The sequence below is a fragment of the Peromyscus eremicus genome, chromosome 5 (genome assembly GCF_949786415.1).
Source record: "Peromyscus eremicus chromosome 5, PerEre_H2_v1, whole genome shotgun sequence".
Lineage (NCBI taxonomy): Eukaryota > Metazoa > Chordata > Mammalia > Rodentia > Cricetidae > Peromyscus > Peromyscus eremicus.
Window position 1 is genome coordinate 43,361,356 of NC_081420.1, and position 25,191 is coordinate 43,386,546.

The 25,191-nt window shown below is 39.0% G+C and overlaps 1 protein-coding gene across 1 annotated transcript in view; it reads left to right on the top strand.

The window, feature by feature from the left end:
- Window positions 1-25,191, top strand: part of Pou6f2 (POU class 6 homeobox 2) — a 496,744-nt gene that overhangs the window by 102,900 nt on the left and 368,653 nt on the right. The window contains exon 2 of the mRNA XM_059262396.1: window positions 16,685-16,856. Coding sequence (XP_059118379.1) covers window positions 16,685-16,856 — 172 coding nt within the window. The remainder of the gene's footprint in view (window positions 1-16,684; window positions 16,857-25,191) is intronic.

Here is a 25,191-nt window from a genome sequence, read left to right on the forward strand (position 1 = left end):
AATTTTGCCAAGTTGTATTCTATTTTCCACCTTTACTCTCAATTTCAACATCAATGAAATGAGAAAAATGACACTCTTGATTATTGAAAAGTTCAGAATAAGGTATATATTCTCTCATACATACATTTGTATGTATGTATATATGTATATGTATATATGAGACAGATGTCATACTTCTGTGTTCAAAACACTGTCAACTATCACTTCACACAATTATTGGTTCCATAAAGCTGTACCATGTTTCACAAGAAAAACACTGAGATCCCCCAACAGAAAGATAAGCAAAGGACATGAGTAATTTATAAACGAGGAACTTCCACTAGCCAATAAACTTGAAATTTTTAACCTTGGTAATGATATGCAAATTAAAACATTAATAAAACTCCACATTCCAACTAATAAATTAGAAAAATATTAAACATATAATACAAAAGAGAAGCTTTCTCATGAATTGGGAGCATAAATTTTCCGCAGCTTGATCTTGAAGGCACTTTGGCAATGGTCCACACTCTTTCAACCTTCAGTGTTACTCCCAGGAATATATTTTAAGCTGTCAAAATTTTATTTTTGTATGAATAATTAGATATATTTTAAATCAAGAGACTTTATGGTTTCTGATAACAAATTTATCAATGAAAATAATTCTTAAATTATATTACTGTGTACACTTATGCATTTATAGTTGTTTTATGCTATACATTTTGCCACTAAAACATATAACACAAAATTGAAACACTGAAATGAGTATAAACTCTAACATTTTCTCCCTGTACCTCAATAGAAAATCACCTGATCTGTGAATATCTTGTTTCTAAGACCTTTGTCCTGACCTTTGTCCTAACTCTGTAGCTAAAAGGAGTGGAATAAATCATGTGACATCATTCAGAGTAAGTGTTGTGCAACTGCTTGGAATCACAATTTTAGATAATATTTAATTTTGAGATCATAAATGATGTAAGCAAGGGTGGATATAGTCCCTCCTGGCTAGCTCACCTTCATAACTCCAGGACCTAACAAAGAGCACAATACTTACTAAATATTCACCAAATAAGTAACTGAATTGTTAAAACAGGTCCTAGCTAAGTATGATGGTACACAATGGTTGTAGGAGCTGGAGGCAGGAGTATTGCCAAGTTTGGCCAGCCTTGAAGGCATAAGGAGACTTTGCCTTAAACACACATATAAATACATATACATCCAGTAATTAAGTAATTAAAAAAGTAAAAATATGACACTGACTTATATGTACAATCTGATTCCAAAAACACTAAAAATATTGTATATAATCTAATATATGTGTCAATGTGTTTCTTTCTCTATATATACACATATGAACTTTTGCATATATATATATATATTATTTTCAGAAATTTCTACAAATTCTATAATCTTTAATTAAAATTTAAGGCTGATATAGCTAAAGTTGAAGATGAACTATGGCAGTTTTGAAAGGATAAAAATCTGTCTAGACTATAAGAAATGAGTAGTTTAAGAACCCCAATTTTGTAACTCAAGATGACAGAAAAAGAGGAACGTAGAAAGCTTTTCTCTTATTTAAAATTAAAGTCAGACCTGTGTATTTCTATGGATATTTCTAGATACTGAAGAGCTTGGCCACCCCTCCTTATTCTGTTCTGTAGGCACACAGTCAGTGTTCATAAAACTTTTCTAACAGCCTTGTAATCAGCCTAGATCTCTGAGCCTCCCTCTCTGAGATCACTTCACAAGTTACAGAGAGGGCCTGAGAATCTGTAACCTACACCCTACTCAGGGTTGTGGCCCACAGGATTTGAAGAACACAGACAAACGAATCATGAAGAATGTAGAACCTCTTGCCATTACCCTCTGCAGACCTGCGTTACCCTCTGCAGACCTGTGGACCCCAGAATGAGGAACAGTAGCCCAGGAGGAGCTGCAGTTAGGACTTAAATAGCACTGTGTCATCTACTACGACTACAAACTAAAAGTTGCCTTGAAAGGATTCTTAAAAGCAAAACTTCCATCAGGCAATTTAGCAGTGCTTTCAGAGACAGGCAGATCTCTGTGAGTTCAAGACCAGCCTGGTTTATAAAGCAAGTTTCAGGTCAGCCAAGGATACATACTGAGACATGGTCTCAAAACAAAACAAACAAACAAACAAAAACCAACAAAAGTTCCTAAGGTCCCTGCAAACAGTTGAAAGGGGGCTTTTTACCACGTGAGACCAGGTCTCTTGTATAAAACACTGAGAGTTCAGAGGAGGCTGGCTTGGTGACTTAACTAGGAAGGAGGTGTCAGACTTGGAGAGTCCTGTGGAGTTTTGCAGGTAGTATTCTTTCTCTGACAAGCTTGGTTGTATATGGCTATTAAGCTCCACTGGGACAGACACTATTTATTTATTTATTTATTTATTTATTTATTTATTTATTTATTTATTTATTTACTCATTCATTTATTTTTTGTTTGTTTATCCTATCTATCTATCTACCTATTTATTTATTTATTATAGGTGTCTGATTGGGAGCACAGATATGGAGGTCAGAGGACAAATTGCAGGAATCAGTTCTATCATTCTATTATGTGGGTCTTTGGAATTGAACTCAAGTCATCAGGCTTGGCAGCAAGTACCTTTATCCACTGAGTTTTCTGGCTCGTGTGTGTGTGTGTGTGTGTGTGTGTGTGTGTATTCTTTCTGTTTTTTTAAAGTTAGTATGCTGGTTGGTTTCATCATGGTATTTTCTTACATGTGTGTCATTATACTTTGTTCTAGTTGGGTTCCTTTCACAACTGCCCTCTCTTGTGCCTGTTTAGCTGCTGACTGATTCCTCTCCCCACCAACACCATGATCTCCCACCCTGCATTCAGGTCACATGTATTCTGTTATCCTTTCCTTATGCCCTTCCTTAAGATGTATTCCTCCCCTTTTTGATCCTCTTTCTAGTTTTATGACCTCCACACATGCAATTGAAATAGTTATTTTTATTTTATGTGCATGAGTATCTTACCTGCGTGTATATTTGTGCAACATATGCATCCAGTACCCATGGAGGCCAGAAAAGGAAACACACAGCTGGTGGCCACCATGTAGGTACTGGTAATTGAACCTAGGTCCTCTACAAAAGCAAAACATGCTCTTAACCATATCTTAATCATATCTCTGCAGTAGGCTATCAAGCATTTAGGTATATGCCAAGGAGCTGTGGTTATGTGGTAGATGTACTTACAGATTTTGAGAATTCTCAGCACTGATTTCCAGAGTGACTATTCCAATTTGCAATCCCAGTATTAGTAGCTGAGGGTTCCCCTTTCCCCACAGTCTCGTCAGCATTTGTTGTCAATTGTTTCCTTTATGTTGGTTATTCTGATTGCATTTCCCTAATTGCTCAGGGTGTTGAGCACTTTTAAAAATATTTCTTAGATATTTTTACTTCTTTTGAGACCTCTCCTGTCCAGTTTCAAAAACAGACATTATTTTAGTTGTGAGAAGTATACACAGATGATAGAGTGACTTTTTAAAGACTGCCTGGGGAGTTCTTCCAGTGCTAAAAGACTGGCCTTCAGGGATATTGGATCCTGGATCCCTTCTTCTCCTGGTCATCAACAATCCAGTCTAGCCCAAATGGGCCAAAAGACATGGCCAACATGGGTTCTGGAAAGACAGATAAACAGAGAGAGAATTCATTTCATTTATTTCTTAAGAGAAATTAAATTGTTTCCATGACTATTAGGGTAAAACATTTATAAATGTGACTTAAATTTGAGTTTTCATGAGATTTGAGTCATTGAATGTTTTCCTGGTTCCATAAGAACAACAACTTTGTGCTGTTCAATAGTCCTTATTTCCAAATTTGTGTTTTCAATTAAAGTTTTATCTAGTGCCCAAACTACCAGGCATCTCTCCATTCTACTTTTACCTTCCTCCAAAATACCCTTGTGAAAGAGGAGTTTGATCCTGACATGACTCACATGTGAGTTATTGTCAATGACAATGGACTCATTCTCAGGTTTGGTTACATCCCAAGTCCTCACGTTAGCCTGGAGGCCCCATGCGAGCTTACTGTTGGCCATTGGCAGCTTTTAGTCCCTGGGGTTACCCAAAGTTTTCCAGGACATAGTCTTTTTTCCTGTTACACCCACATGACAATTCTTCCAGTCTCTGTGGTTTCTGTCCAAGGGTCCCTTCCTGTGATACAATAATGATCACTAGGTACATTTGGACCTCCATATCCACGGCTTTCCCTAGATACTTTTGGGCTTCCATATCTGTGGCTTGTACTAGTAAATGCAACCAAATATAGGCCAAAACAGTTTTTGAATGTGTCTATAGGGTCAGCAAGATGGCTCAGTGTGTAAAGGCGCTTGCTGCTAAACCTAATGACTTGAGGTCAATCCCAGATCCCATCATCTCTGGTTCTCACATGGTGAAAGGAGAGAACCAACTCTCATAACTTGTTCTCTGGTATCTGTGTGTGAGCGTGCTTGTACGCATACACACAATTAGCATAAATGTAAAAAAATCAGATGTATTTGTAACAAATTTGTACATTTTACCCTTGTTCTCATTCCTTAAAAGTACATATTTGTGCAAATAACTATTTGCACAGCATTTACACAGTACCAGATATTCTAAGAAAACTAGAGCCGATTTAAGAACACAGAAAAATATGTTTAAGCTGAAGACTGGTATTTTTTTCCCTCAAGACAGGGTTTCTCTGTGTAGCCCTGGCTGTCGTGGAACTTGCTCTGTAGACCAGGCTGGCCTTGAACTCAGAGATCTATCTGCCTCTGCCTCCAGTGTGCTGGGATTAAAGGCATGTGCCACCACTGCTCAGCTCAAAGACTGGCATTTTATACAAAGACTTAACATCTTAGGATTTGTTTCTGGACCTTGCTCAGTACAACTTCAGTTTTGCTCATAGCTTTCATTACCACTCATAATTGTGCTTTTTCCTTAATTATTTACTTGGCTTTTGTTGGTCCTCCTCTCTATAATTTTAACAGCAAAGGGCTCTGAATTCTATGTCTTGCTTAGTGATATACTCCTGTCATATGCAAAAGTGAGTGATATGTAGTATTCATAGAAACATATTCTTAATACTAGTATTAAAACACTACCAATATCAAAGTTAAACAAAAAAAAATTCCATAATCCCTTTACAAAAACAAATCAAACTGTCTTCCCCTGGATCTTTAGAAACATATTCAGTGTTTTAAAACCCATTGTAATTGGCTGGATGCTTTTAAATTAAAAAAAAAAAACTTGGAAATTCATCCTCTAGTTTGTCTGAATGCTAATCTCAAGTAATTTTATAGCTTATTTTAATCAATGTTTTCTTGCTGATTTGTTGAAAGGTACTGCATAGGTATGATTAGTTTTGCGTGACATAATGAGGAAAACTATTGCCCACAGGTCCAAAAGCCAAGAGCAAGTCTTCTAGACAGCTCAGTCCCATGCTGCCTCCCAGCATGAAAGTCTATTAGTGGGCACAGAGTAAGCTGGTGCATGGGCCCTTGTAGTTGAAAAGTGTGAGAAAGTAGTAGATATGATAGTCCATTTCTCATTTGTTCTGCACCGGAAACAGGAAACATTTTAGGCAGCACATGTGTAAGTGGGAGTCTAGCACAGAAGCCAGGTGGAGCAGAGTGAAGCAGGGCTGTACACTAGGCCAAATGTTAGGTATTGATTTGCTTTCTTTGGGGCACTGGTATATTAGTGTACACAGACACCAATGTGGGACACAGGTACGTCATTGTCAGAGACTCCACTGACATGCTTGGATTTGTGATAATTCAGCCCTCCATGAATTAAAGTTCTTTGTTCAATCTCTGAGTGTTCATCCACGCAACTTAATAGTCAAGAGGCAGGAATCATACAAATGGAGGCTTCTAAACCCAACTAATACACTGTTTTTATAAAGACCTTATAAAGACATCTGATTTTATATGCTTTTATGGGGTGACTTCCCCATTGATTATAATGTGTCTGTTTTCCATCTGTCAATACATTAGCTAGTCTGTGATATAGTAGTACTGAGGGTATTCAGTCAACAATGCTTGAATATCGGACACAAACATAGTCACTGCGATACTCCATCCTCTCCATCATCAGAGCAGCTTTTGACTGCTGGATGCTAACCTGGCTTCAGAAGGCTCCTCAGAGTGGGAGATCCTATATCACCAGTTGCTGATGATCACAATAAAACCAAGAGTTAAGTCAATAGAAGCTGAGGGTTCTCTGGGTAAAGCAACATCTTCATTAACAACCTCAATGATGCCTAAACATTGCCTCAAAGAAAGGCAGTTTGTCAAGCCAGTGCGTGCATACGGCTCAGTCACTTGTATAGAGTGTGTCACATTAGCATTTAACAGAATTGCCAGCAAGTGTTAACACCAACAGCAAGTATGCCGAGGCACACCATAAGTGTCCAGTGCCTCTCCTCTTTCCTTTTCTGGTGTTTACCAGCCAGCAAAATATGTGGTGGTAGCAAATCTTTCTTGATCTTTCCTTTCCCCTGCAGTGCAGGCTACAGAACAACACCTTGTACATAATGAAATGTTAATAGATATCTGTTGAATTTTATCAGTTTTTGTCTTAAGCAGATCCCGGTTTTTAAATTGACCCCCATTTCAAAGGTTAGAAGTTAAAAGAAATACTTAAATAAGCCTATTTATAGTTTGAGTTTTGGGGAAATCTGCAAAATAATTTTTGACAGAGGTTAAGAAAGCTAGCCAGTGAGATGGGGATAACCTGTAAAACACAAACCACCCAGCTCATGTACTTGTGAGAGCCCGGAGAAGAGATTTAGATAATCTTTCCAATCATTCTCCCTCCTTTCCCACCCCCATCTCCTTGGAATTATGTTATCTCTGCTTCTCTTAAAAGCTCAGAAGCCTTTTGAATTGGGGCAGCATTCAAAGAGCAGTCAAGGGTCACCCTTGGAATATTAAAGGAGAGTGGATTACCCGGAGAGGGAGGGCAAAGAAATGCTAGAGCTGGACCCTGCCATGTGCAGGCTGAAGGTAAAAGAGAGGAAGCCCACTAACTGCGCTGAAAGAAGGGGAGGACATGGCCAGGAGCAGCCCCATGAATGGTCCCAGCAGGCTGTGTCAGGCTGGGGTGGGGGGAACGTTATTGAAATCAATTAGGCAATGAATGGCCTTTTGAACAAAGTAGGATGGCTCCTTTAAAGAATGTGGAGACATCAAACTTAAATAAAATTAAAAGCCAGATGTGGTCTTAATCTGGAGATAAAATTCTATGGAATTTACAGCCCTCTGACAGTTACTTATTCCTTAAAATAATAAACCTTTAGGATTTATGGAGTAAATTCCTTCTCAAAGGACTTCAGAGTAATTTAGTTTTTTAAAAAAAAAATAACAAGATTTTGACCTTTCTTTCATTTTTTATAGATATTGATTCTTGTTTTTGTTTTTCAAATAAAATCAATGCCTATTTAGTGGGGGCTTGGTGTTTGCCCCCACACCCTCCTGATGTTTGGAGTAGGAAGACCCAAAGGCAGGCAGGCTCCTTAGCAGTGGTTACTGACTGATTTATTTTTGTGTATGTGTAGGGAGTAGATCAGAGTCTCTTTGAAAATATAATGAAGGCTAAGGAGCTCCCTTTACTAAGGTACCCAAACTCTCACACCTTGTCAGAGGGCAGTAAACAAAGAGCACAGAGCAAGCAATAGAGAAATCTCTTTTATTACTAGGCAGTCAGCGAGGTCTAAGCGCTATTTGAATTATTTATTTAATCTGTAAACGCATCCCATGCGGCATATGCTATTATTACCCCCATTTTCTTCCCAGGGAATTGGAGGCTCAGGGATGTAAGCCCTCACTCCAAGCCCTGCAGAGAGCAGGTGACCTCATGCCTGAACACAGGCTGCTGCTGGACCCAGTGTCCAGACACTCACCCCTCCCTGGCACCACGGGACTGGGAAGTGGGGCATCACAAGATCCCCCAAGGAAAGCTGACTACAGAGAGAGCTCACTGTAGACCAGTAGGTGTCTGTGCTCAAGTCTGAGCAGGTAACCCTAGATACTTTAATGCCACATGCCAGAAAAATCATCTTCACAATTTTAAAACACCAGAATGTAAATAGCGTATTGTATTCTATGGTTTACAGCGCACAGCAGGGCGTCTAACAGGAAAGATAGATCAACACCTAGCGTATTACACAGAAATTTAGATCCAACTCACAAGGTACCATGGGCACATGGAAGTTTTGAACTGGATTTTCAGGAATATTAATTGGTCAGCAGGGGGCAGGATGGATTTTTCTACTAATTTATGGAAATCGGAAACATAAGAAAACTTTTTTTTTTTTTTTTTAGTTTTTAACTCAGTATCTTTGTCATTCAGAAGGGAAGGATGGATCTAGAGGCACTCGTATATTTAAGATACTTATTTAAATGCAGAATTAGAAAATTTGTAGTAAAATCAACCTTCAAACACCTGTGTGTGTTTCTATGGACAACTCTTGGGTGGCTGAGGAGGCTGGGAGAACAGTTGGTCTTGCAGCACTGGGTAGATTTTTCCAGAGAGAACCCAAGTAGACAGAGTCCAGAGTCTGACCCAAAGGAAGGAGTCCTTTGTTCTTCTGGGCTGCTCTGAGCCCTGCAGCTTTTGCTTTGTTGAGTTTATCTGCTGCGCAGTTTGAAGGCAGCTCCTCTCTCATTTCCCCCCATGTCATCCCCCTTGCTTCCCTCACTATTGGTGAATCAGTCAAAATCCTTTGTGACTGGGAGCCTAGTTTGTATCAGACACATTGCTCTGTATTGAGGATTCTGCCTGCTAAGGATTATCCAGTAGAAAATCTGTTATGATTTTGTCACATCTGAGATGCAACATGGGAGGTTGGAGAGAGACGGCTCAGCTGTGAGCATGTACTGTCCTTGCAAAGTTGGGTTCCTAGCACCCCTGTTAGGCAACTTATAAATGCTTCTAACTCCAGCTTTTAGGGAATCCAATACCTTCTTCTAGCTTCCATGACTACCTGTGCTCACGTTTACACGAGTGTGTGTGTGTGTGTGTGTGTGTGTGTGTGTGTGCAGTCCTGTGCCACACATTATTGTCTGTGTACACCAAAGAAGACAAATCCATACTTGAAATTTGGCCCAGTGTACAGGCCTGTGCATGCGTGTATGAGGACACACACACACACACACAATTAAAAATAAAATATCTTAGAGAGGCAATGTGGGCAGACCTAGTAAAAGATTTCTTTGAGTATCCTGAAGACTTTGTACAAAACAAATGAGAGGAACCAATTTAGTTCTAAAAAGAAAGCGGGCAGTTTAGTTGTCCCCGACTCTTTGAGGTCCTAAAGGTAAACCTCTGAAAATCTTGAGACTTCTCAGTCCTTGGCTTGGAAATCCCAGACTCAAGAACAAATTCTCCAAATCTGAGAAACAAGTATGTCATTCTCATGACAGTTACAGATGTTGAACACACACAGGTGCACCCCCTCCCACAGACACACATCTGCTAGAACTTTTAAGACATTAAAAATAAATTTTAGTTAGAACGGAGATTGGATGATTTCTTTTTGTGACTCCTTAGCAGCTATCCACTCAAATTACTAAATGTAAATTCACTTCCCTCAGAGCTATATTCTGCTTGAGGCCTCATGCTTATTTGAAGCTGTGAGATTATGAAGATTATGTGAATACAGGGTAGGTGTGTGCAATGTCGATATTGCTGCATAACCCCATTACCTAAAGACCCAATCCACATGAGCCAGATTGAACTCTTATTGATGCTTTTACACAAGGCAGCAGAAATCGAATTGATGGTGCTATTAGGTTGTCAATATCAGTGTCTCCCTCTCTTCCCAGATAAGTAGGCATGAAGCATTGTCCATATTGTCATATTAACTTCCAATGGGCCAAGACACTATAGAAGTTCAAGGTGATGTTCTAGATGAGGCGTGTCCAACTGCAGTTTTATATAGAAGTTTTGTAGAAGCCCAGAACTTATAGACTCCTATTTGTCTGATCATTATGTTGTTATCTCAACCTACACACTTGGGTTGATGGGGTTTTGCTTATTGTCTCACTTGTGATTAGATACTGCTGTGTTTAGTGATGTCCTCTTGAACTGAGTTTGAGTTACCCCTAGAGTATAAGCACAGTTAGGAGTATGTGACAATATGGCATGGTACCTGGAGAAGGATGGAGACTCTAGGAAGAGAGGGCAGTCACTCACATATCTGAGGTTCAACTAGAGGAAAGAGATGCCTAAGCTTGTCATATGTTAAACTTACCCCCTGGTGGGTGAAATGTCATTGTCGGGCACAAAGGCAATCAAATATTATGCTGTCTTGTTTTTTTTCCCTTTCAGATGATTCTGGATATTGATCTTAAGCAAATAGTGCCTAGATAAAGTGTTGAAGATATAGAGGAAGTGGAAAATAGTGTCATAGCCAGGGTGCCTTCCCAACAGAGCCACCAGGTTTTATCAGTTGTTTGAAGGCCCTCTTTGAGAGAAGTAGTAGCTAATATTGCTGGTCCTCAGGAAATGAGGGCCTTGGAAGTAAAAAGAGGATCCGCTATGGTAAATAGTAGAGTTTTCTTCCCCTTCAGTGATAGTGACTCCTACTCTAAACCAAAGGCCCAGAGAGATAATTAATCCAAGTCAATAGTTTTATATGGGACAGCAATATTGTAGAAAACAGTCTACCTGTACAAATACACTCTATTCTTCAAATGTATTCATATGTATTATATATTTGAGTCTCACAATATTTCCCGGGGGATATAGAACACCATTTGAAAAGCAAACTAAGATTGAAGAGACAAGAGGTTCACTCCTGGTCCTATGGATAATTAGTATAAAAGTAAGGAACATCCATGATATTCCCCTTGGTGTTTTTAGAAAGCCACTATATGAATGCGACATTCTTTTTGAATTTTGAGTGCCTTGCTAGATTTTCACAGAATACTCGTATATGTTTTATGTAGGTAAAACTTCACCATTCTAACTGTAGTGGAATAGAGGTAAAGATGGGAGTTGTGATTGCTGATTTGAGAAAAGAATTCCAGATTCAGGTCAACATTGTCTGTGTGAATCACTGAGGGACCTTCAGGAGCATGTGTGGAGTTTTCGTGAAGTTTGTTATGATGCAGATTTCTGATGAGCATTGCCTAGAAATGTGGGATTTGCTGTTTTTTCTCAAAAAATGATCCTTTCATAAATACAAGAAATTTATATTTGAAATAAAATAGTGGCAGGTGAGTGTATGGCATTTTTAGTGTACATATCTGATTTTCCTAATATTCAAGATTTTCCAGTTTTCAAAAATATATACATACATTAATTGGGAAACATAAAAATAATAAAAAATAGTACCTATTTCCAAAGGTTAATTATGTCTTTTAAAAGTTATTCATAAGAAGAGGTAATATTGAATGCATAAAAATTAGAGACGGTTAAACCTTAGGGAGAAAATATTCTTCTCATTCTATACATTAAATATAGTGAGAATTGAACTACTTAACATGATAATTGATGAGCAAAAGAGAAAATTTGTTTTCTCCATGGCTTAAGTAACAGCATTCACTCTTGAAGGAATCGGTTCTCCAAGCCCACTATAGTCGGGACTGCTCCTCTTCATTATTTTCTATTTTTATATTTACCTCTTTTCTGTGGGAAAATTATACACAAAATATGATGCTGTGTTTACATATTAAACTGGATAGAGTTAATTTGCTTCTATATTCTTTTCCCTAAATGGAGACATATATTTTAAGAGTGGGAAAAATCCAACATACCTTCTTCTTCATAACATAGATATTATTATTTTTTTTTAATTCTGGTGTTGGTAATTTTATCGTAAAACCAAAGAAATTTTTTCATGGATTTTTGAAGGCTGCTAAGTTTTTTATATTGTCTCCAAAAGTAGCTTCAAATGTCAGTTTCATACTTGGTTTGTTTACAAAATATGCTGGACCTAGGTCAAGTTCTGCTAGGAGGGGTGTGGCTGTTTCCATTGCTTGGCTGCCATTGGGCACAGGTGCTTTGCTGAATTCATAATTTCACTCTTCTTACTTCTCTGACTAGAAATTGAGAGTGATTATGCTTCCAAAAATTCTGTCAACTTACTGAAGGTCTTGAGCTGAATTATTCTATCTTTGCTTATCTGGCATTATTTTTAGCAACCTGGCAAAAGCCCATGTTGAATTCGCCACAGTAATACAGTGTCCTGTAGTCACTCATCAAATAAAACTTAGACAGAAGTGCATTAGAACATCTCTAGTAAAAATTATATTAAAGGATAACAGAAATTAGAGTAGGCTGAAAATGCATTCAATCAAGATATACTCAACTGAACAAGGATGTATATCAGATGTATGTTAACAAATTTTTTTGTACTATCCTTTTACTATGGAATATCTTGGAGACAAGTGTTTTGTGACACGTATTTAGGGAAATGCTCTCTCATTTAAGCCTTTTCATTTCTGAGATAAGAACATTAAAGATCATAGTGTTTGCATGGTTTACTATGATTATCTAGAGAGGACACTGAATGTGTCTGGGTATTGAACACTCTCCAGTATCCTGTCTCCTATACTGCATTGCCCCATGTGTTTTGCCCAAGCAGAGCCAGCCAGAGACATATTTTTGTCTTCCATTCTGTGGGGAAGAAGAAACCACTCTGGAATCGGTTATCTTAGACTTAGTGCCAGCTGTGGCCATGCTGATTCTTCAGTTCCTACTTCAGGCCCTGGGGTAACCATAAGTTACTGGGTACATCTATTAGAACTTGAAATATAAGTTCAAAACTTAGCCATGTGTCTTAGGCTCAAGTCATTCAGCCTCTCTGAGCTCAAGTTCTTCATAAAATGTTGATAATACCTTGCTTAGTGTATCTAACAGCAGATACATCTGAAAAGCTTGTCTGACAGAGGCAGTGAGTGAGTGGTTGATATTCTTTGACCACACTTGAAGGAGACCTAAACAGGTTCTGTGCTGTTTTGATGTTGGGGCACGGTCCCCCTGTTCACTTTAGGATGTGGTGAAAATTTCCTTCAAATTCTGCTAATGGAAAAATTTCCATTTTTAAAACAATTTTCTTATTTCTTATTCTCTTATTTCTTATTCTCTTTTCACTGTCTTAGTCTCTTGAGTCTCTAGTGTCCCTTGTGAGTACCCTATAGTGGCATAGGCTATGTCCTGTTCTTGAACCATTGACACTTAAATATAAGACCACTTTCTCCTACAAACGTTTATAACCAAATGGCAGAGAGACCTTCATTTCTTCTACTGCAGTGGTAACAACTTAAAGTGGTTAGTGTGAAAATGTCATTACTTTGTATTTAATTTTTCCCTTTAGCCATTTTTTCCCCTATTTGCTGCTATGGAGATCCTTGGACATGTTGAAATTATAGCTCTTTTACATTTCTGCAAGGTACTGTGTGGGTATTTATATTGGGAAGTCCTGTCTTCTCTTTGCAGAAAAGGTTTCACAGAACCATAGCACTTTGCAGAGAGACCATCTTCCCAGCCCAGTGTTACTTGAAAGAGGCACTCCCCAACCGCCCATAAGTCTGTACTCAGTGGTTACTGCTTGTGGCACATTTTCAAATGGACCTCCCTGTGGCTGCAGCTGTGATTAAAAGCTGTCTGCTCTCTGACTCACTAGGGGTTTGCTATTTAACCATGTCATGTGCACACACACACACACACACACACACACACACATTCACACACACACACAGCTATGTCGTGGAATTTATAAAGTGTTTTGTAAAATGAAAACTCAAATGCATACTTTAATGACAAGCTGAATTTTCTAAGCTTTGGTCACTGAGAAGCAAGGGTTGACAATCTAACCATGTATGAGATGCATAAAAGTAATTTAGGAAAGGAAAGCTAATGGCCAGTGAATATACACCATCGGACAGGACATGCTTTGCACACATATTTAAGTGCCAGTGAACTTATCAGCTTCATCTCAGCTCTTCCATGGGATTCAGGATTCGATTCTGACCCTTCACAGCTAAAGCAGGACAATATTCCTTTTTAAGTCTACCTAGATATTCATTGACACATGAATAATCCTGTGTAGCTTACAGGAATGCATTCCAAACAGAAGTTCACTACCAGCACCCCTTAAAAGATATTCAAATAAGCAGGGCAGCCATAGAGATTGGATGTTTCAAAGGGACAATTCGTCTCTCCCTTTAGGTTACAGAGTATTCAGCTCTTTAGGAAATAAAATATTTAAACCTAGGTTCTTATATTCTGCGACAAACGCACTATAAATACCATGAGATAACCAGTGTAGTTCCCTTCCCTACTCTGCCCAGACTATTCACTGAATCTGAACAAAACACACACACACACACACACACACACACACACACACACACACACACACACACCCCGAGTCAGAAGATGTACAGGGGAGAATTCTGATGAAATTTTGAGAATTGCCTGTCTCCTTTCTGTTTTGTCCGTCTCTCTCCATCCCCCAATGCCAAGTGCTCTAGAATCCAGACACCAAACCCAGGCTCTGGGATACTAATCTATCACCAGTAAATTTAGATTGACAATACCGTGGGTCGACCACATTGATTACATTGATTCTATTTCAAATATTTACAATATACTGAGACAAGTCTAATCTATTTTCTAAAGAGTTCAAGGTAGGTATCAGAGTTTCAGAGGGGGTAACAATGGAGAAATGTTTGTGGCTGCTATCTACACTAATCTGATGTTGACAGAGAGTAGTATTTTATTTAGTAATTAACAGTGTAAAGGGCCGAGGAGCTGTCATGTCGGTTCTTAGGCTAGGGAATGTGATGAAAGATGATATCTGCGATCGCATCCTTTCCACTTGTTTAGGATTGTCAGGATGAGAAATGTCAGCATTATGAAAGCTCAGCTCTGCTCTTGATATGATAAAACCCTTCAAAACCCAGCCTTTCTCTCTCCCTCCTCCCCCTCCTTCCTTGCTCTCTCTGCACTTGCTTTTTTATTTATCCTGTTTTGTTAGATGGCAGAAATATAATTCTTTTCTTTCTTCCTATTATAAGCCACCATTTTTGTTTTATTATATGTTTCACAACCCCTAATGCCCCACTGAAAATTACCTTGTTAAATGACAGTGTTTCAAAGCCATGAATCCTTTCCACCATTCCCTCAGAGGTTTGAAACAGTCAACAGACTGTAAAGAATAAATAATAAAAAAGTATTGATTATTTTGATGACTGTGAGATTCAATTAAGTATTAATTTTGCCCTCCAGTGGACCTATCAAGGTATTCAAAAGGGAGGATTCGGCTCAGCTAAATGCGTGCTGAGTGCTTCAGCCTTAAATAGGGAGAAAATGTGTTTACCTACAGTATTTGAAGAAGTGCATTGATGCACAGAGTCCAATATTTAAGTGCTGTGCAAATTAAGCCCTGGTGACAGTGACATTGTTTTCAGTGGTATGAGTATTGACTAAAGAAGTGCATTTGATGACAGCTTAAACTATTTGTATTGATTAACATTTTCATAGATTATCATGTGTCATATCAAATTCACTTTTCAGGCATGAATACATTAAAAAAAAAACCCACAGGCATACCACAACCAATGTGATGATGGGCAGGGGAGCATGCTGCCCCACCTGCTCCTGCACGTCACCTGTTTCCTGCTCAGGAACCATTTAGGCATGAACTTGACAATAAATAGCTCCCAGATCACGAAGGAAAAAGGCAGTTTTTTGCTTTGCTTTGCTTCTACATCTGATATCTATGCCAAAGCAATCTTAGTTTGCAAGTGGACTCAAGGCTAGATTTGGGGAGTATTCCTCTTCCTAACATGCCCTTCCAAACGAGCTGAAGATAAAGCTGGGCTAAATTATTGGGGAGAAAAGTTTTGCCTTTTTTTTTTTTCTGGACGTGATTCTTGATTCCTTTTTCTTTAACGCTCTGGGTGTATGATGCTCTAGGTAGCTGAATTATTGAAAACAGTTTGTAAGTATTTTCCCACTTCCTTAAAAATATAAAGAAATTTCTGTATATCTTGTTGTGTATTGTTTGCTTTAAAATGTGCATTTGATGGGGGTCAGCCTCTACCCCAGTCTGGGACCCACGTAGGGTAGAAAACTTCTAAGTGTGCTCAGAGAATTTACATAAGAAATATCTCTGATTCCACTGAAAGCTTGGAGCTGTCTTTTTTCTTCCCCCTGTCTCTTTTTCTCCACTCTTGGGATAGGGTTTAATTGCTTCTCCCCCAGAGAGAAGGCTTCTTAAAATAGTCCCTGTTCCCTCCATAGGGTGCCCCTTCTAAAGAGGTGCGTTGCTGGAGTACAAACCAGCGCTTTCTTTTTTCCCCTTACTGCATTAAAGACAGACAAGGTGTAAAAACATCCTTACAAAAGCACATCCCACAATTAAAGCTGTGTTGGTTAGGCTGCTTGCAAAGAAGTTTTTTTTTTTTTTTTCCCCTTCCTTTTTCCTCCGAAGCCTCCTGAATCTCTCACATGCTAGTTGAGCGTTAATAGGGTGGGGAGTAATGGAGAACTCATCGAATCTGTAATAGCTCTTCACTTGACTGCAGCCAGCAATAACAGCAGGAGCAGGCAGAGATAAGAGAGAGGAGAGAGAGGGAGAGTGTGTGTGTGTGGAAGAGAGAGAGGGAGAGGGAGAGAGGACACGCTCTCTAAAGCTGCCACTTCTTTCCTCCCCTTCGCTCTTTCCCCCCATCCTAGGATCCAATGATAGCCGGACAAGTCAGTAAGCCCTTGCTGTCAGTGCGGAGTGAAATGAATGCGGAGTTGAGAGGTGAGGACAAGGCTGCTACTTCAGACAGCGAGCTGAATGAGCCCCTGCTTGCGCCCGTGGAATCAAATGACAGCGAGGACACTCCCAGCAAGCTCTTCGGTAAGTCTGTCTAGGTATTTCATTTCAGTCCTACCATGTTGTCCGGAAGAGCAATCCAGCCACCACCACCCCAGCCCCCCTTTCCTCCTGCTTTTCATTCAATGTTTCTGTAAGTGCTAAAGAGGAGCTGCGCATTCTAGGGGGGCTAAGGCACCCGAGTCTATTCAGCTGGCGGGGAGGATGCCCTCCAAACTTTTTCACCAACGAGGAACTTACTTACTGTCCATTTTGACTTGTCAAGTAGTGTTGCCGTGCCCAGGTTGGAAATTATTCGAACGAAGCAGAAGGAAAGACTGAAAAGAAAGAACGAAATGGTAATAATAATCAGGAAATCAGTTCCATTGAGAGAATTGGTTAACATTTATTGAATAAACATCGACTCGGTTTCGGGTTGCTTTGCAGCCTTTTGTTAAGGGGAAGGAGAGTAAAGAGTTATTATCTGTAGTCAAAAGATGAGAGAAGAGAACTGAAAATGTCAATACAAATCGCTCTGTGCCAGGTAAACAAAGGTGGCTGAAGGCATGGCTCTCAGAAACACATTTTGTCGTCATCATCTGATTGAGTATTTCTTCTTTTAAAAAGGGTTGAGGGAACAGAACAGTCCCCTACCCTTCTCCCTACCCCTCTCTCTTTAATGTATTTTAGCCTCACACTAACCATGGCGACAGCCCAGGACCTTTTAGGAATCTGTTTCATAAACAAAATGAGAACAAACAGAGTGCCACTTCAGCAGAGACATCTGTCATTCAAATAGATGACAGTCTGTAAGCCAACTCCAACAACTGTGATCTCTAATCAGAAAGGGGAACGGACTGCTGAGGCACGTGCCGGAGTGATGGATGCCGTGAGATGTCTCTGCTGCAGAAGTACTTTACGCTTCTGAGTGACATTAGGTTTCAGAACAGTAGTCTCCGACACACTTGCTCTTAATTATTTTCAAGTGTGTCTGTCTACACACCTGTATACAACTAACCTAGTATAAACAGAGAACTGCTTGTTTCCAGATTAAAAAACCGTTCTAAGCCTGAAGTTTGGAGTCAAACAACATCAATACATAAAATACTTGGTCAAGAATGCTGATTTAGTTTCAAAATAGCTTTTAATTTTTTTGTAGAGAACAGACAGAGCTTCCTTGCAGGTAGGTCAATAGCGCTCAGCTGCTCCCACAGAGGATAGCCCTCTACTTATAAATGTTCAGGCAAACACCAGAAGGAAATCACAGAAAGAAACTTTGTTTTGGATTTTTCTTTGGGTAACATACTGAATTTTAGGTAAGAACACAACTGATTCCAGTTTTCAGACATCCTATGGTTACTTTTAGTTCAAAAGGCTATTGCTTCTGAAATCAAACCTTCATACCTATCTTGGGAGGCTTTAGCGTTTCACTCTGAGGAAGTTTTTAGTTGTAGTTGAAGTTTTTAGCTGTGTGAAAAGGTGTGCCCTGAAACACTCATTTTCTTTTAAGATGCTAGTGAGAGAAGTCACATAAAATGATCAGTCCCAGGAAGACAAAATCCATGTGCAGTGCTCTGTGATACTGGATATACTGAGTGAGGCTTTAGCTTTTCAAAAGCCACTGAGCTCAGCCCCAGCAAAGCAGCAGATATTAAATTATCTGCCCCAAATGTTTCTTGCATTTTTTTTTTTAAAGTAAGAACATTTTGCAGACTTTGGTCTGTAGCTACAAGTTCTTTTCTGTCAGTTGAAGTGATGAGGGGGTGATTGATTGGACATCACATTTGTTTTGGTTTTTTGGTGCTGAGAATTGCTTCACATTCTGTATCCCGTTGTACTACTTGCATGTACAGTGAAGAAAGCTTTGGAAGACCCAACAGGGCCAAAGAAATTTTATTTAAAGTTTACCGAAATCATTTTAAGTGAAATCTTTCTGGGATGCCAGAGACTAAGGAGTCAGTTTAACTGGAAACTCACAGTGGACTGGGGAGGGCACTTTCCCTGCATCTTGAGACTCTCACCTTCTGAGTATATGACAGCGAGCCCAGCCAAATCCCCACACTCTGCCTTGGGGTGTTTCATATTCACTAGCTTGTCTTTCTCCTCTAGATTACCTTATAAACACAATATGAATCTTTCGAACTTTTTCATTAGGCAGAAAAAAAATCAATTGATTTAACAGTCTGGAAAACTTAAGAAAAAAAAAAATGGAGACAACAGGAGACAGAAATTGTAGGATGTGCCCAGAGATGAGAGCACACACTCACTGGTCTTGTAAGGATGTCCTAGTTATTGGGATGATTGGACTCTCACTTTTGAATAGTACTAAGACTCAGAATTGGAAATTTTAGTTTATACAACTGTCTAAAACTTTCTGAAGTCATCATCTCGCAGTCTTTCCCACAACTTTGGTGATAAAATTTATGATGCAGGCGTGTGCTGTTTTCTATAGTATGTTAATGTTCAGGTCTCCATGATTTGTTTGTAGACTAGTTCTAACTGTGTTTTCATTTGATAACGGAGAACTGTGTTGTGCCTGGGTAGTTGAGCTTTTCTCTAAATCAGGGTCTTTCTGCCGTTTCTCCTCAAGCCATCATGCCTCTACTTTCTATCTTGTGGATGGAGCTTGTGCTTCTTTTATGAAAGGGACAGATCAGGGCAAATCCTGTGCATTTTGGTATGTTTAGTGTCATGGAGAGACATTAGCCAACAGCAGGGGACAGGAAAGGCTTGCTTTTCCTATTGCACCTGAAATTTCAGTATAAATGGATTTCTTCAAAGCTAGTTCACCCATCTGGGTCTCGCTCAAATTAGTAGTCCAGAGGACAGGCCTGTTTCCTTCACAGTACGGCATCTTGAGCCCAAAACTGCTGGAGAAAGGCTAATGCTGATGCCCTCTATGGATAAACAAAGGAAATTCTAGGAACCATTGGGCTTTTTATGCCTCTCCTTAAATTGCACCTCTGTACTTAACATCATCCAAAGGGAAACATACTGTGCAGAATGTTTTGGTGCTCTGAGCCGCTCAGAATGCTAGAAGGAGGAACAAGAAGCCATATGCCAGCCTAAGTAGAAAGTTTAGAAAAGGGCCCTTGTGTTTTATGAAGTAATTACATCAGAGGTAACATTTTGCTTAACTTGAACAGCCATGGAAACTAAAGTACACTTAAGAGAGATAAATCCACATTTCATTGAGAAACATGTGGTGAAGTAGTTCTCTGTGATATCATTAAGTGTGCATTATTTATTCTTATAAAGCCTGTAGAAAACTACCTCCATTTTCAGCTTATGAGCATATTCTCCTAAATTCTGAGCCACAGGAAACAGTATGGATGGAGGGGGTACAGGCTTGCACGTGGGAGAATTATTACAGAAACAGGTGCTGGGTCACATAGTGCTCTAGCTGTACGATGCCACACAGGGCCAGTCACCAAATATGGGACTAGTAATGTACTGGAAACTGTACCCCAAACTAGCCTTTGGCAGACAGTCTCCAAGGGAAAGTGTTGCTGTGTTTCTCCGGTGACAGTTATATTGCTCATGTCAAGGTGGTGCCTCTCTTGTAGTTATGCCCATCAAGCATTCATTGTCCCACACTCAGCAAGCAGGCTGCTAAAATCCGAAAGGTAGTAACCCCCACTTGATCAAGAGAATGACTGCAGAAAAGATAAAAATAATACGTATCCTTGGACAAATATCTGTATTCTCAACTGAAGAAGTGGGACCTCCCAAACAGGCCCCAAATACTTCCTCTGTATATATTTGAGATTTGAATGGTGATTAAGAACAGTGCTTCCCCTGGGACAATTCTTATTGTTTCAAGTTAAACCCCATGATTGCTTGTACTTAAGTTCCAGCTAGCCTGAGTGTCTGTGCTAGGTCTAGTGGCATTTTCCCCTGTTGTATGTCACAACCATGAGCTGGATGTACAGCTCAGAACCTTGAACTGAAAGAGAAACACACCCTGTATGGACGGTGTGTGTGAAATAAAAACAAAACGAAACAACAACAACAAAAATTGTTTCCTTTAACACTGTGGCTTTTTTTTTTTTTTCTGGCTTAGCAAAAATCGTGATGATCCTCTCAAGAGTGAGCCTTTTCAATATCGTTTATCTGTGAACTATTAGGAAAGGGTTGAAAGCTGGGTCAGTGATTTCTCCATGTTAGGAAAAAGCACTTGTCTGTTTGTTTTCCTTTTCCTTCTACTGAGCTTTGTCCAAAAGCGTGCGTTAGAAAATTTTCTGTTTTTAAATTGCCGTCCGGTTTGACTTGATTAGAATTTATGGCCATGGAGTTATTTTCAATGACAAAAGGATAAAGGACTAAATTGTCTATCACCCCTTGAGACAGTGGTCTCTGCAGGTCAGCAGGGAGGTCACTGCAGGGCATCGTGGGGGCTGCTCTTCGGCAAGGCTGCTTCTTGCCTGTGTGTGCAAGTGGAGGCCTTCATTATGGGGTCGCTGTCTTCATTACTTTATTTAAACGTCTCTCTCAAGGTTTCAATACCTTAGGTGCTTATAATACTCTGATAAAATATGATGAAGCCAGTAATCAGCACATAGGGCTTAAGCCCCAAAAGGCGTTAGCTGGAAAATGATGAGGAAATTTCTCTAGAGAAATATAGTCATTTGAAATACGGAACATGATTCTACATTTTTAAAAGTTGTTATGCTGTATCAATTGAAAATTCATGTTCTTTTTTCACTAAAGAAAATGTATTTTGCTAAAAAATTAAAATATCATATTTGTAAATCAACTAAATAATTTGAACAATGTATTCTATGCAAAAACCACTAAACAAAAATCACTAGAAATCTGCATTTATGTAAGTAAGTAAGTAAATGGGATACAGGATAAAGTGTTTGGCACAGTTTCTGGTTTAATAGTCAAGCAGGCCTTTGCTCTGCTGCTCTCTGACTAGCAGAGAATGGAAACGCGTACTTAAATATTTTTCTTACATTTGAGGAAATCTGACTCTCTGAAGTAATTATTTAAAAAAAAAAGTCATTGAGAGGCTGTATGAATTTAGACAACTTCAGTGGTAATTCTCCTACCACACTATCATCACAGCATTGCATTGTAAACAAATCCACTTCAGGTAGTATTAAGATATAGCCTTTGAAATAAAAATAAATCTAGTAAAAAAAAGGTGCAGTGTTCAAACTTCTCACCAGATTGTTTGGCTGGAATCTGCTCATAGCTAAGTGGTACTGTACTGGAGCACGGTGCACAACGTGTGACCGAAGATTCAGTGGGGACTTCGATGTACCTTTCTTGTCTGCTCCTCACCATGCCTGTGGTGCTCTGGTCAGGCCAATGTTACAGAAGTTCAGCACTGCAGTGTCCAAGGATTCTAAGAGGGAATGCATTAGCCAGCAAAACGTGGCTCTGACTTTCCCTTCTCTCTTGTATTTTGATTGCCATAGCTTACGCACTCTGTTATTGCTGTTAACCGGTTCCGTAAACAGATGAACATACGCTAAGGCATATATGATCCGATTTATCTGCACTCTGTCATTCCTTTAAATGATTCCATCTTAGCCTTTAGAATGCTTTGGTGTTTCCGCCTTAAAGGTTACCTGCATGGTAGTGGTTTTGCAGTTTGTCTGGCCTCGTCTGTGTCATAATTAAAGGAGAGGTTACTTTCCAAGGCTCAGCCTTCAGGAGATCATCTGCTTTCTTAGTCACCTAGTTCAGTTATAGAATTGATACGATTATTTTCAAAAATTGACCAAATAAAATATTCTCTCCCGCATGAGGGCTGAGCTTTAAGTATGTTATCACACAGTAAACACATCATTTGTGAGAGAGCTGGCATCTCTTTGGCGACCTTGCTGGTCTGTGTTTTGGGATTAATAATACATCAGACATCACACATTTAAAAGAAAGTAGCTGTGAAAAGGAAGTGGGGGAGCTTAGCTCTGCTCTTGGGCTGCCCCTGATTACTCAGACCTTTCTTAGGAAAGGGAGGCAGGCTTAGGAGAAGGCATGTTTACCCAAATCTGCACCTGGCCCACTTAACTCACTTCTTGAGTTTTTTTATGCTAGAGAGAAAGATAGCAGAGTGTTGAGACCCACCTGGTGCCCTGTTAGGGGGCAATCTGTGTAACATTTCCTGCTGTCAGGTTAATAAATTTTTTAAAAGTATCCAAAGGCAGAGGTAGCTATGGGAAGCTCATGGTAACCGTTGCCACTCTCCCTGGATTCCTCTCTTTAATATGCACTGTGGCTCTGGATTTCCTTGTCGGTCGTTTTCCTGGGTTCTGTACTTTGCTGGTATTTTTGTTCAGCTGTTTATGCTACTTGTTGCTTTCAACGTGTTTATCCTTGGAGATTTCTTTTGGGTTTCTCTTGGAAATCTGAATAGAATTTGTTTTAATTTTGATGTGGCTTTCTGCAATTGGACACACATGGCATCAGGCTCCATTCAATCCAGATGAAGTTCTGAAACCATCCAGGACTGAACTTATTTGGGGGAATACCTTCAAGTAATGGTTTCATTAAAAATCCATTCATGAAGGAATATTTAGGTCTCAGTAGTAAGCAGGCATGAGGTGATGTCTGGTTAATAACATGTGGACCAACTCTTAATCTGTAAGTGTAAACTCCAATCTTCTGATTGCCAGAGTTAGGTTTCATAAAACTGTGAAACTGAGTAGTTTTGTTTAGAGATTTACTCAGTGTTATGCCCTGACCCATGAGAGAGATTATGCCTTTTTTAGTGATTTCAGGGGTCAGAAAAATATTACACTGAAATCTCTTTTCATTAAAGAAAGTTTGTCCTCAGAGAAATGGAAATTAACTTTGTTTTATAAGTATTCAAAGACAAAATTCCAACACTACCACTTGATATGCATGGCTCGCAGGATCTCTAAAGCGGTGAAAAGTTTACTTATTTTATTTTGTCCTAGTATATTATATGTGTGTCTATGCTTTATTTCAGAATCTTGAAGAAAGACCCCCTTCAAACTTCCTCAGATTCTGTCCTTTGTTTCAGTGTGCTTACTGTTGAACATATAATAAGAATATGCTATGTATTTTACACTAAAATGTTAGCCGTCTGAAACTAACACCGTTTAAGTACTTTTATTGGAGAACTGTACTACCATCAAAACTACTTAAAGGGGGGAAAGTGATCTGATTGCAATACCAGAAATGAAGAAAATAATAAACACATAAATTAACTTTCAAAGTTCTTTGTGCTATGAGAAATAAGACTCTATAATGAAAGCTGCATTTATTAAGAGGGTTAAAACCCTCTTAAGAAAGTAACTCCGATAAAACTCGTTGGTTTGCCCTGAGAATGAGATAAGCTGTAAAGGTGTTTTTCAGGAAACCTGTGTTCCAATGATAGACTGAGGGATTCATCAGTTTAATAAGTCTCTCCCCATGTGTCTTTTGGTATTAGCATTTTCTTATACTCTTCTATAAAATATTCACCTATAAAGTGTTTTCCTCTATTGAAATACTTCCCAGACATTTTTGTTTACTACTTTTAATTTCGTTCAACTAAAGAAGAAAGAGAATGATCCAATTGTGACAAAAGTTTGTTGAAGTCAAGAAATCAGAATAAACCATCTAAAGTGTGCTGGGTGTTTTCCTCTTGATTTTCATAAATATCCATGTACTGCTTCACATTGTCCACCTAGTTGTAGTTCTATGTATTTTATGTCATAAAGTTGATAAAAGCTAATTTATAATACTTATCATTCTTTTAGCTTGTATCATTCATGCACCATTTGAATATACTTCCGCATGTTAAAATAGTAGATCTTACATTAATTGGATCAAACTTGTTTGCCAATAAAGGACTACTAAGCATTGGGCCCTCTTAGGCTGTAATCCAGTTTCAGTTTCCTCCTGATCCTGGCTGTCAAGTAGCAGGGGAGACAATGGGATTCCCCAGAAATTGTGCAGTTTAATTCAGTAAAGCAATTTGAGAGATCTACATAGTTCGTTGTATAAAGAACATCTGTGCTTTTAAAGCACAACCCACCCAAGCTCAGATTATGCTTTATGTTTAAATTATAGAAACTTAGACGAATATCAATTTGTGGATATACATCTATCATAACATACCTGTTTATCATTATTTTAATCAACAAAGGGCAGTTTGTTCAATAGTAAGTAAAGTGTTTGGTTACACAGTTCTGCAAGAATTCCGTGTGCCTAATAAACATTTATGTAGACATGTGTTGAGCTACGTGGGTTTGTGATACACAAGAAATATTTGCCATTTTAATAATTTGCAGTTGAGATAATGTGGTAAAACTCATCTTCGTTTGCAGCTTTTGATGGCCACATGTGGTGATTTTTCTCTTAGTACTGGTATAGCAAGATTTACTTTTGCAAATTAATGGTTTTGAGTAATGCACTGAAG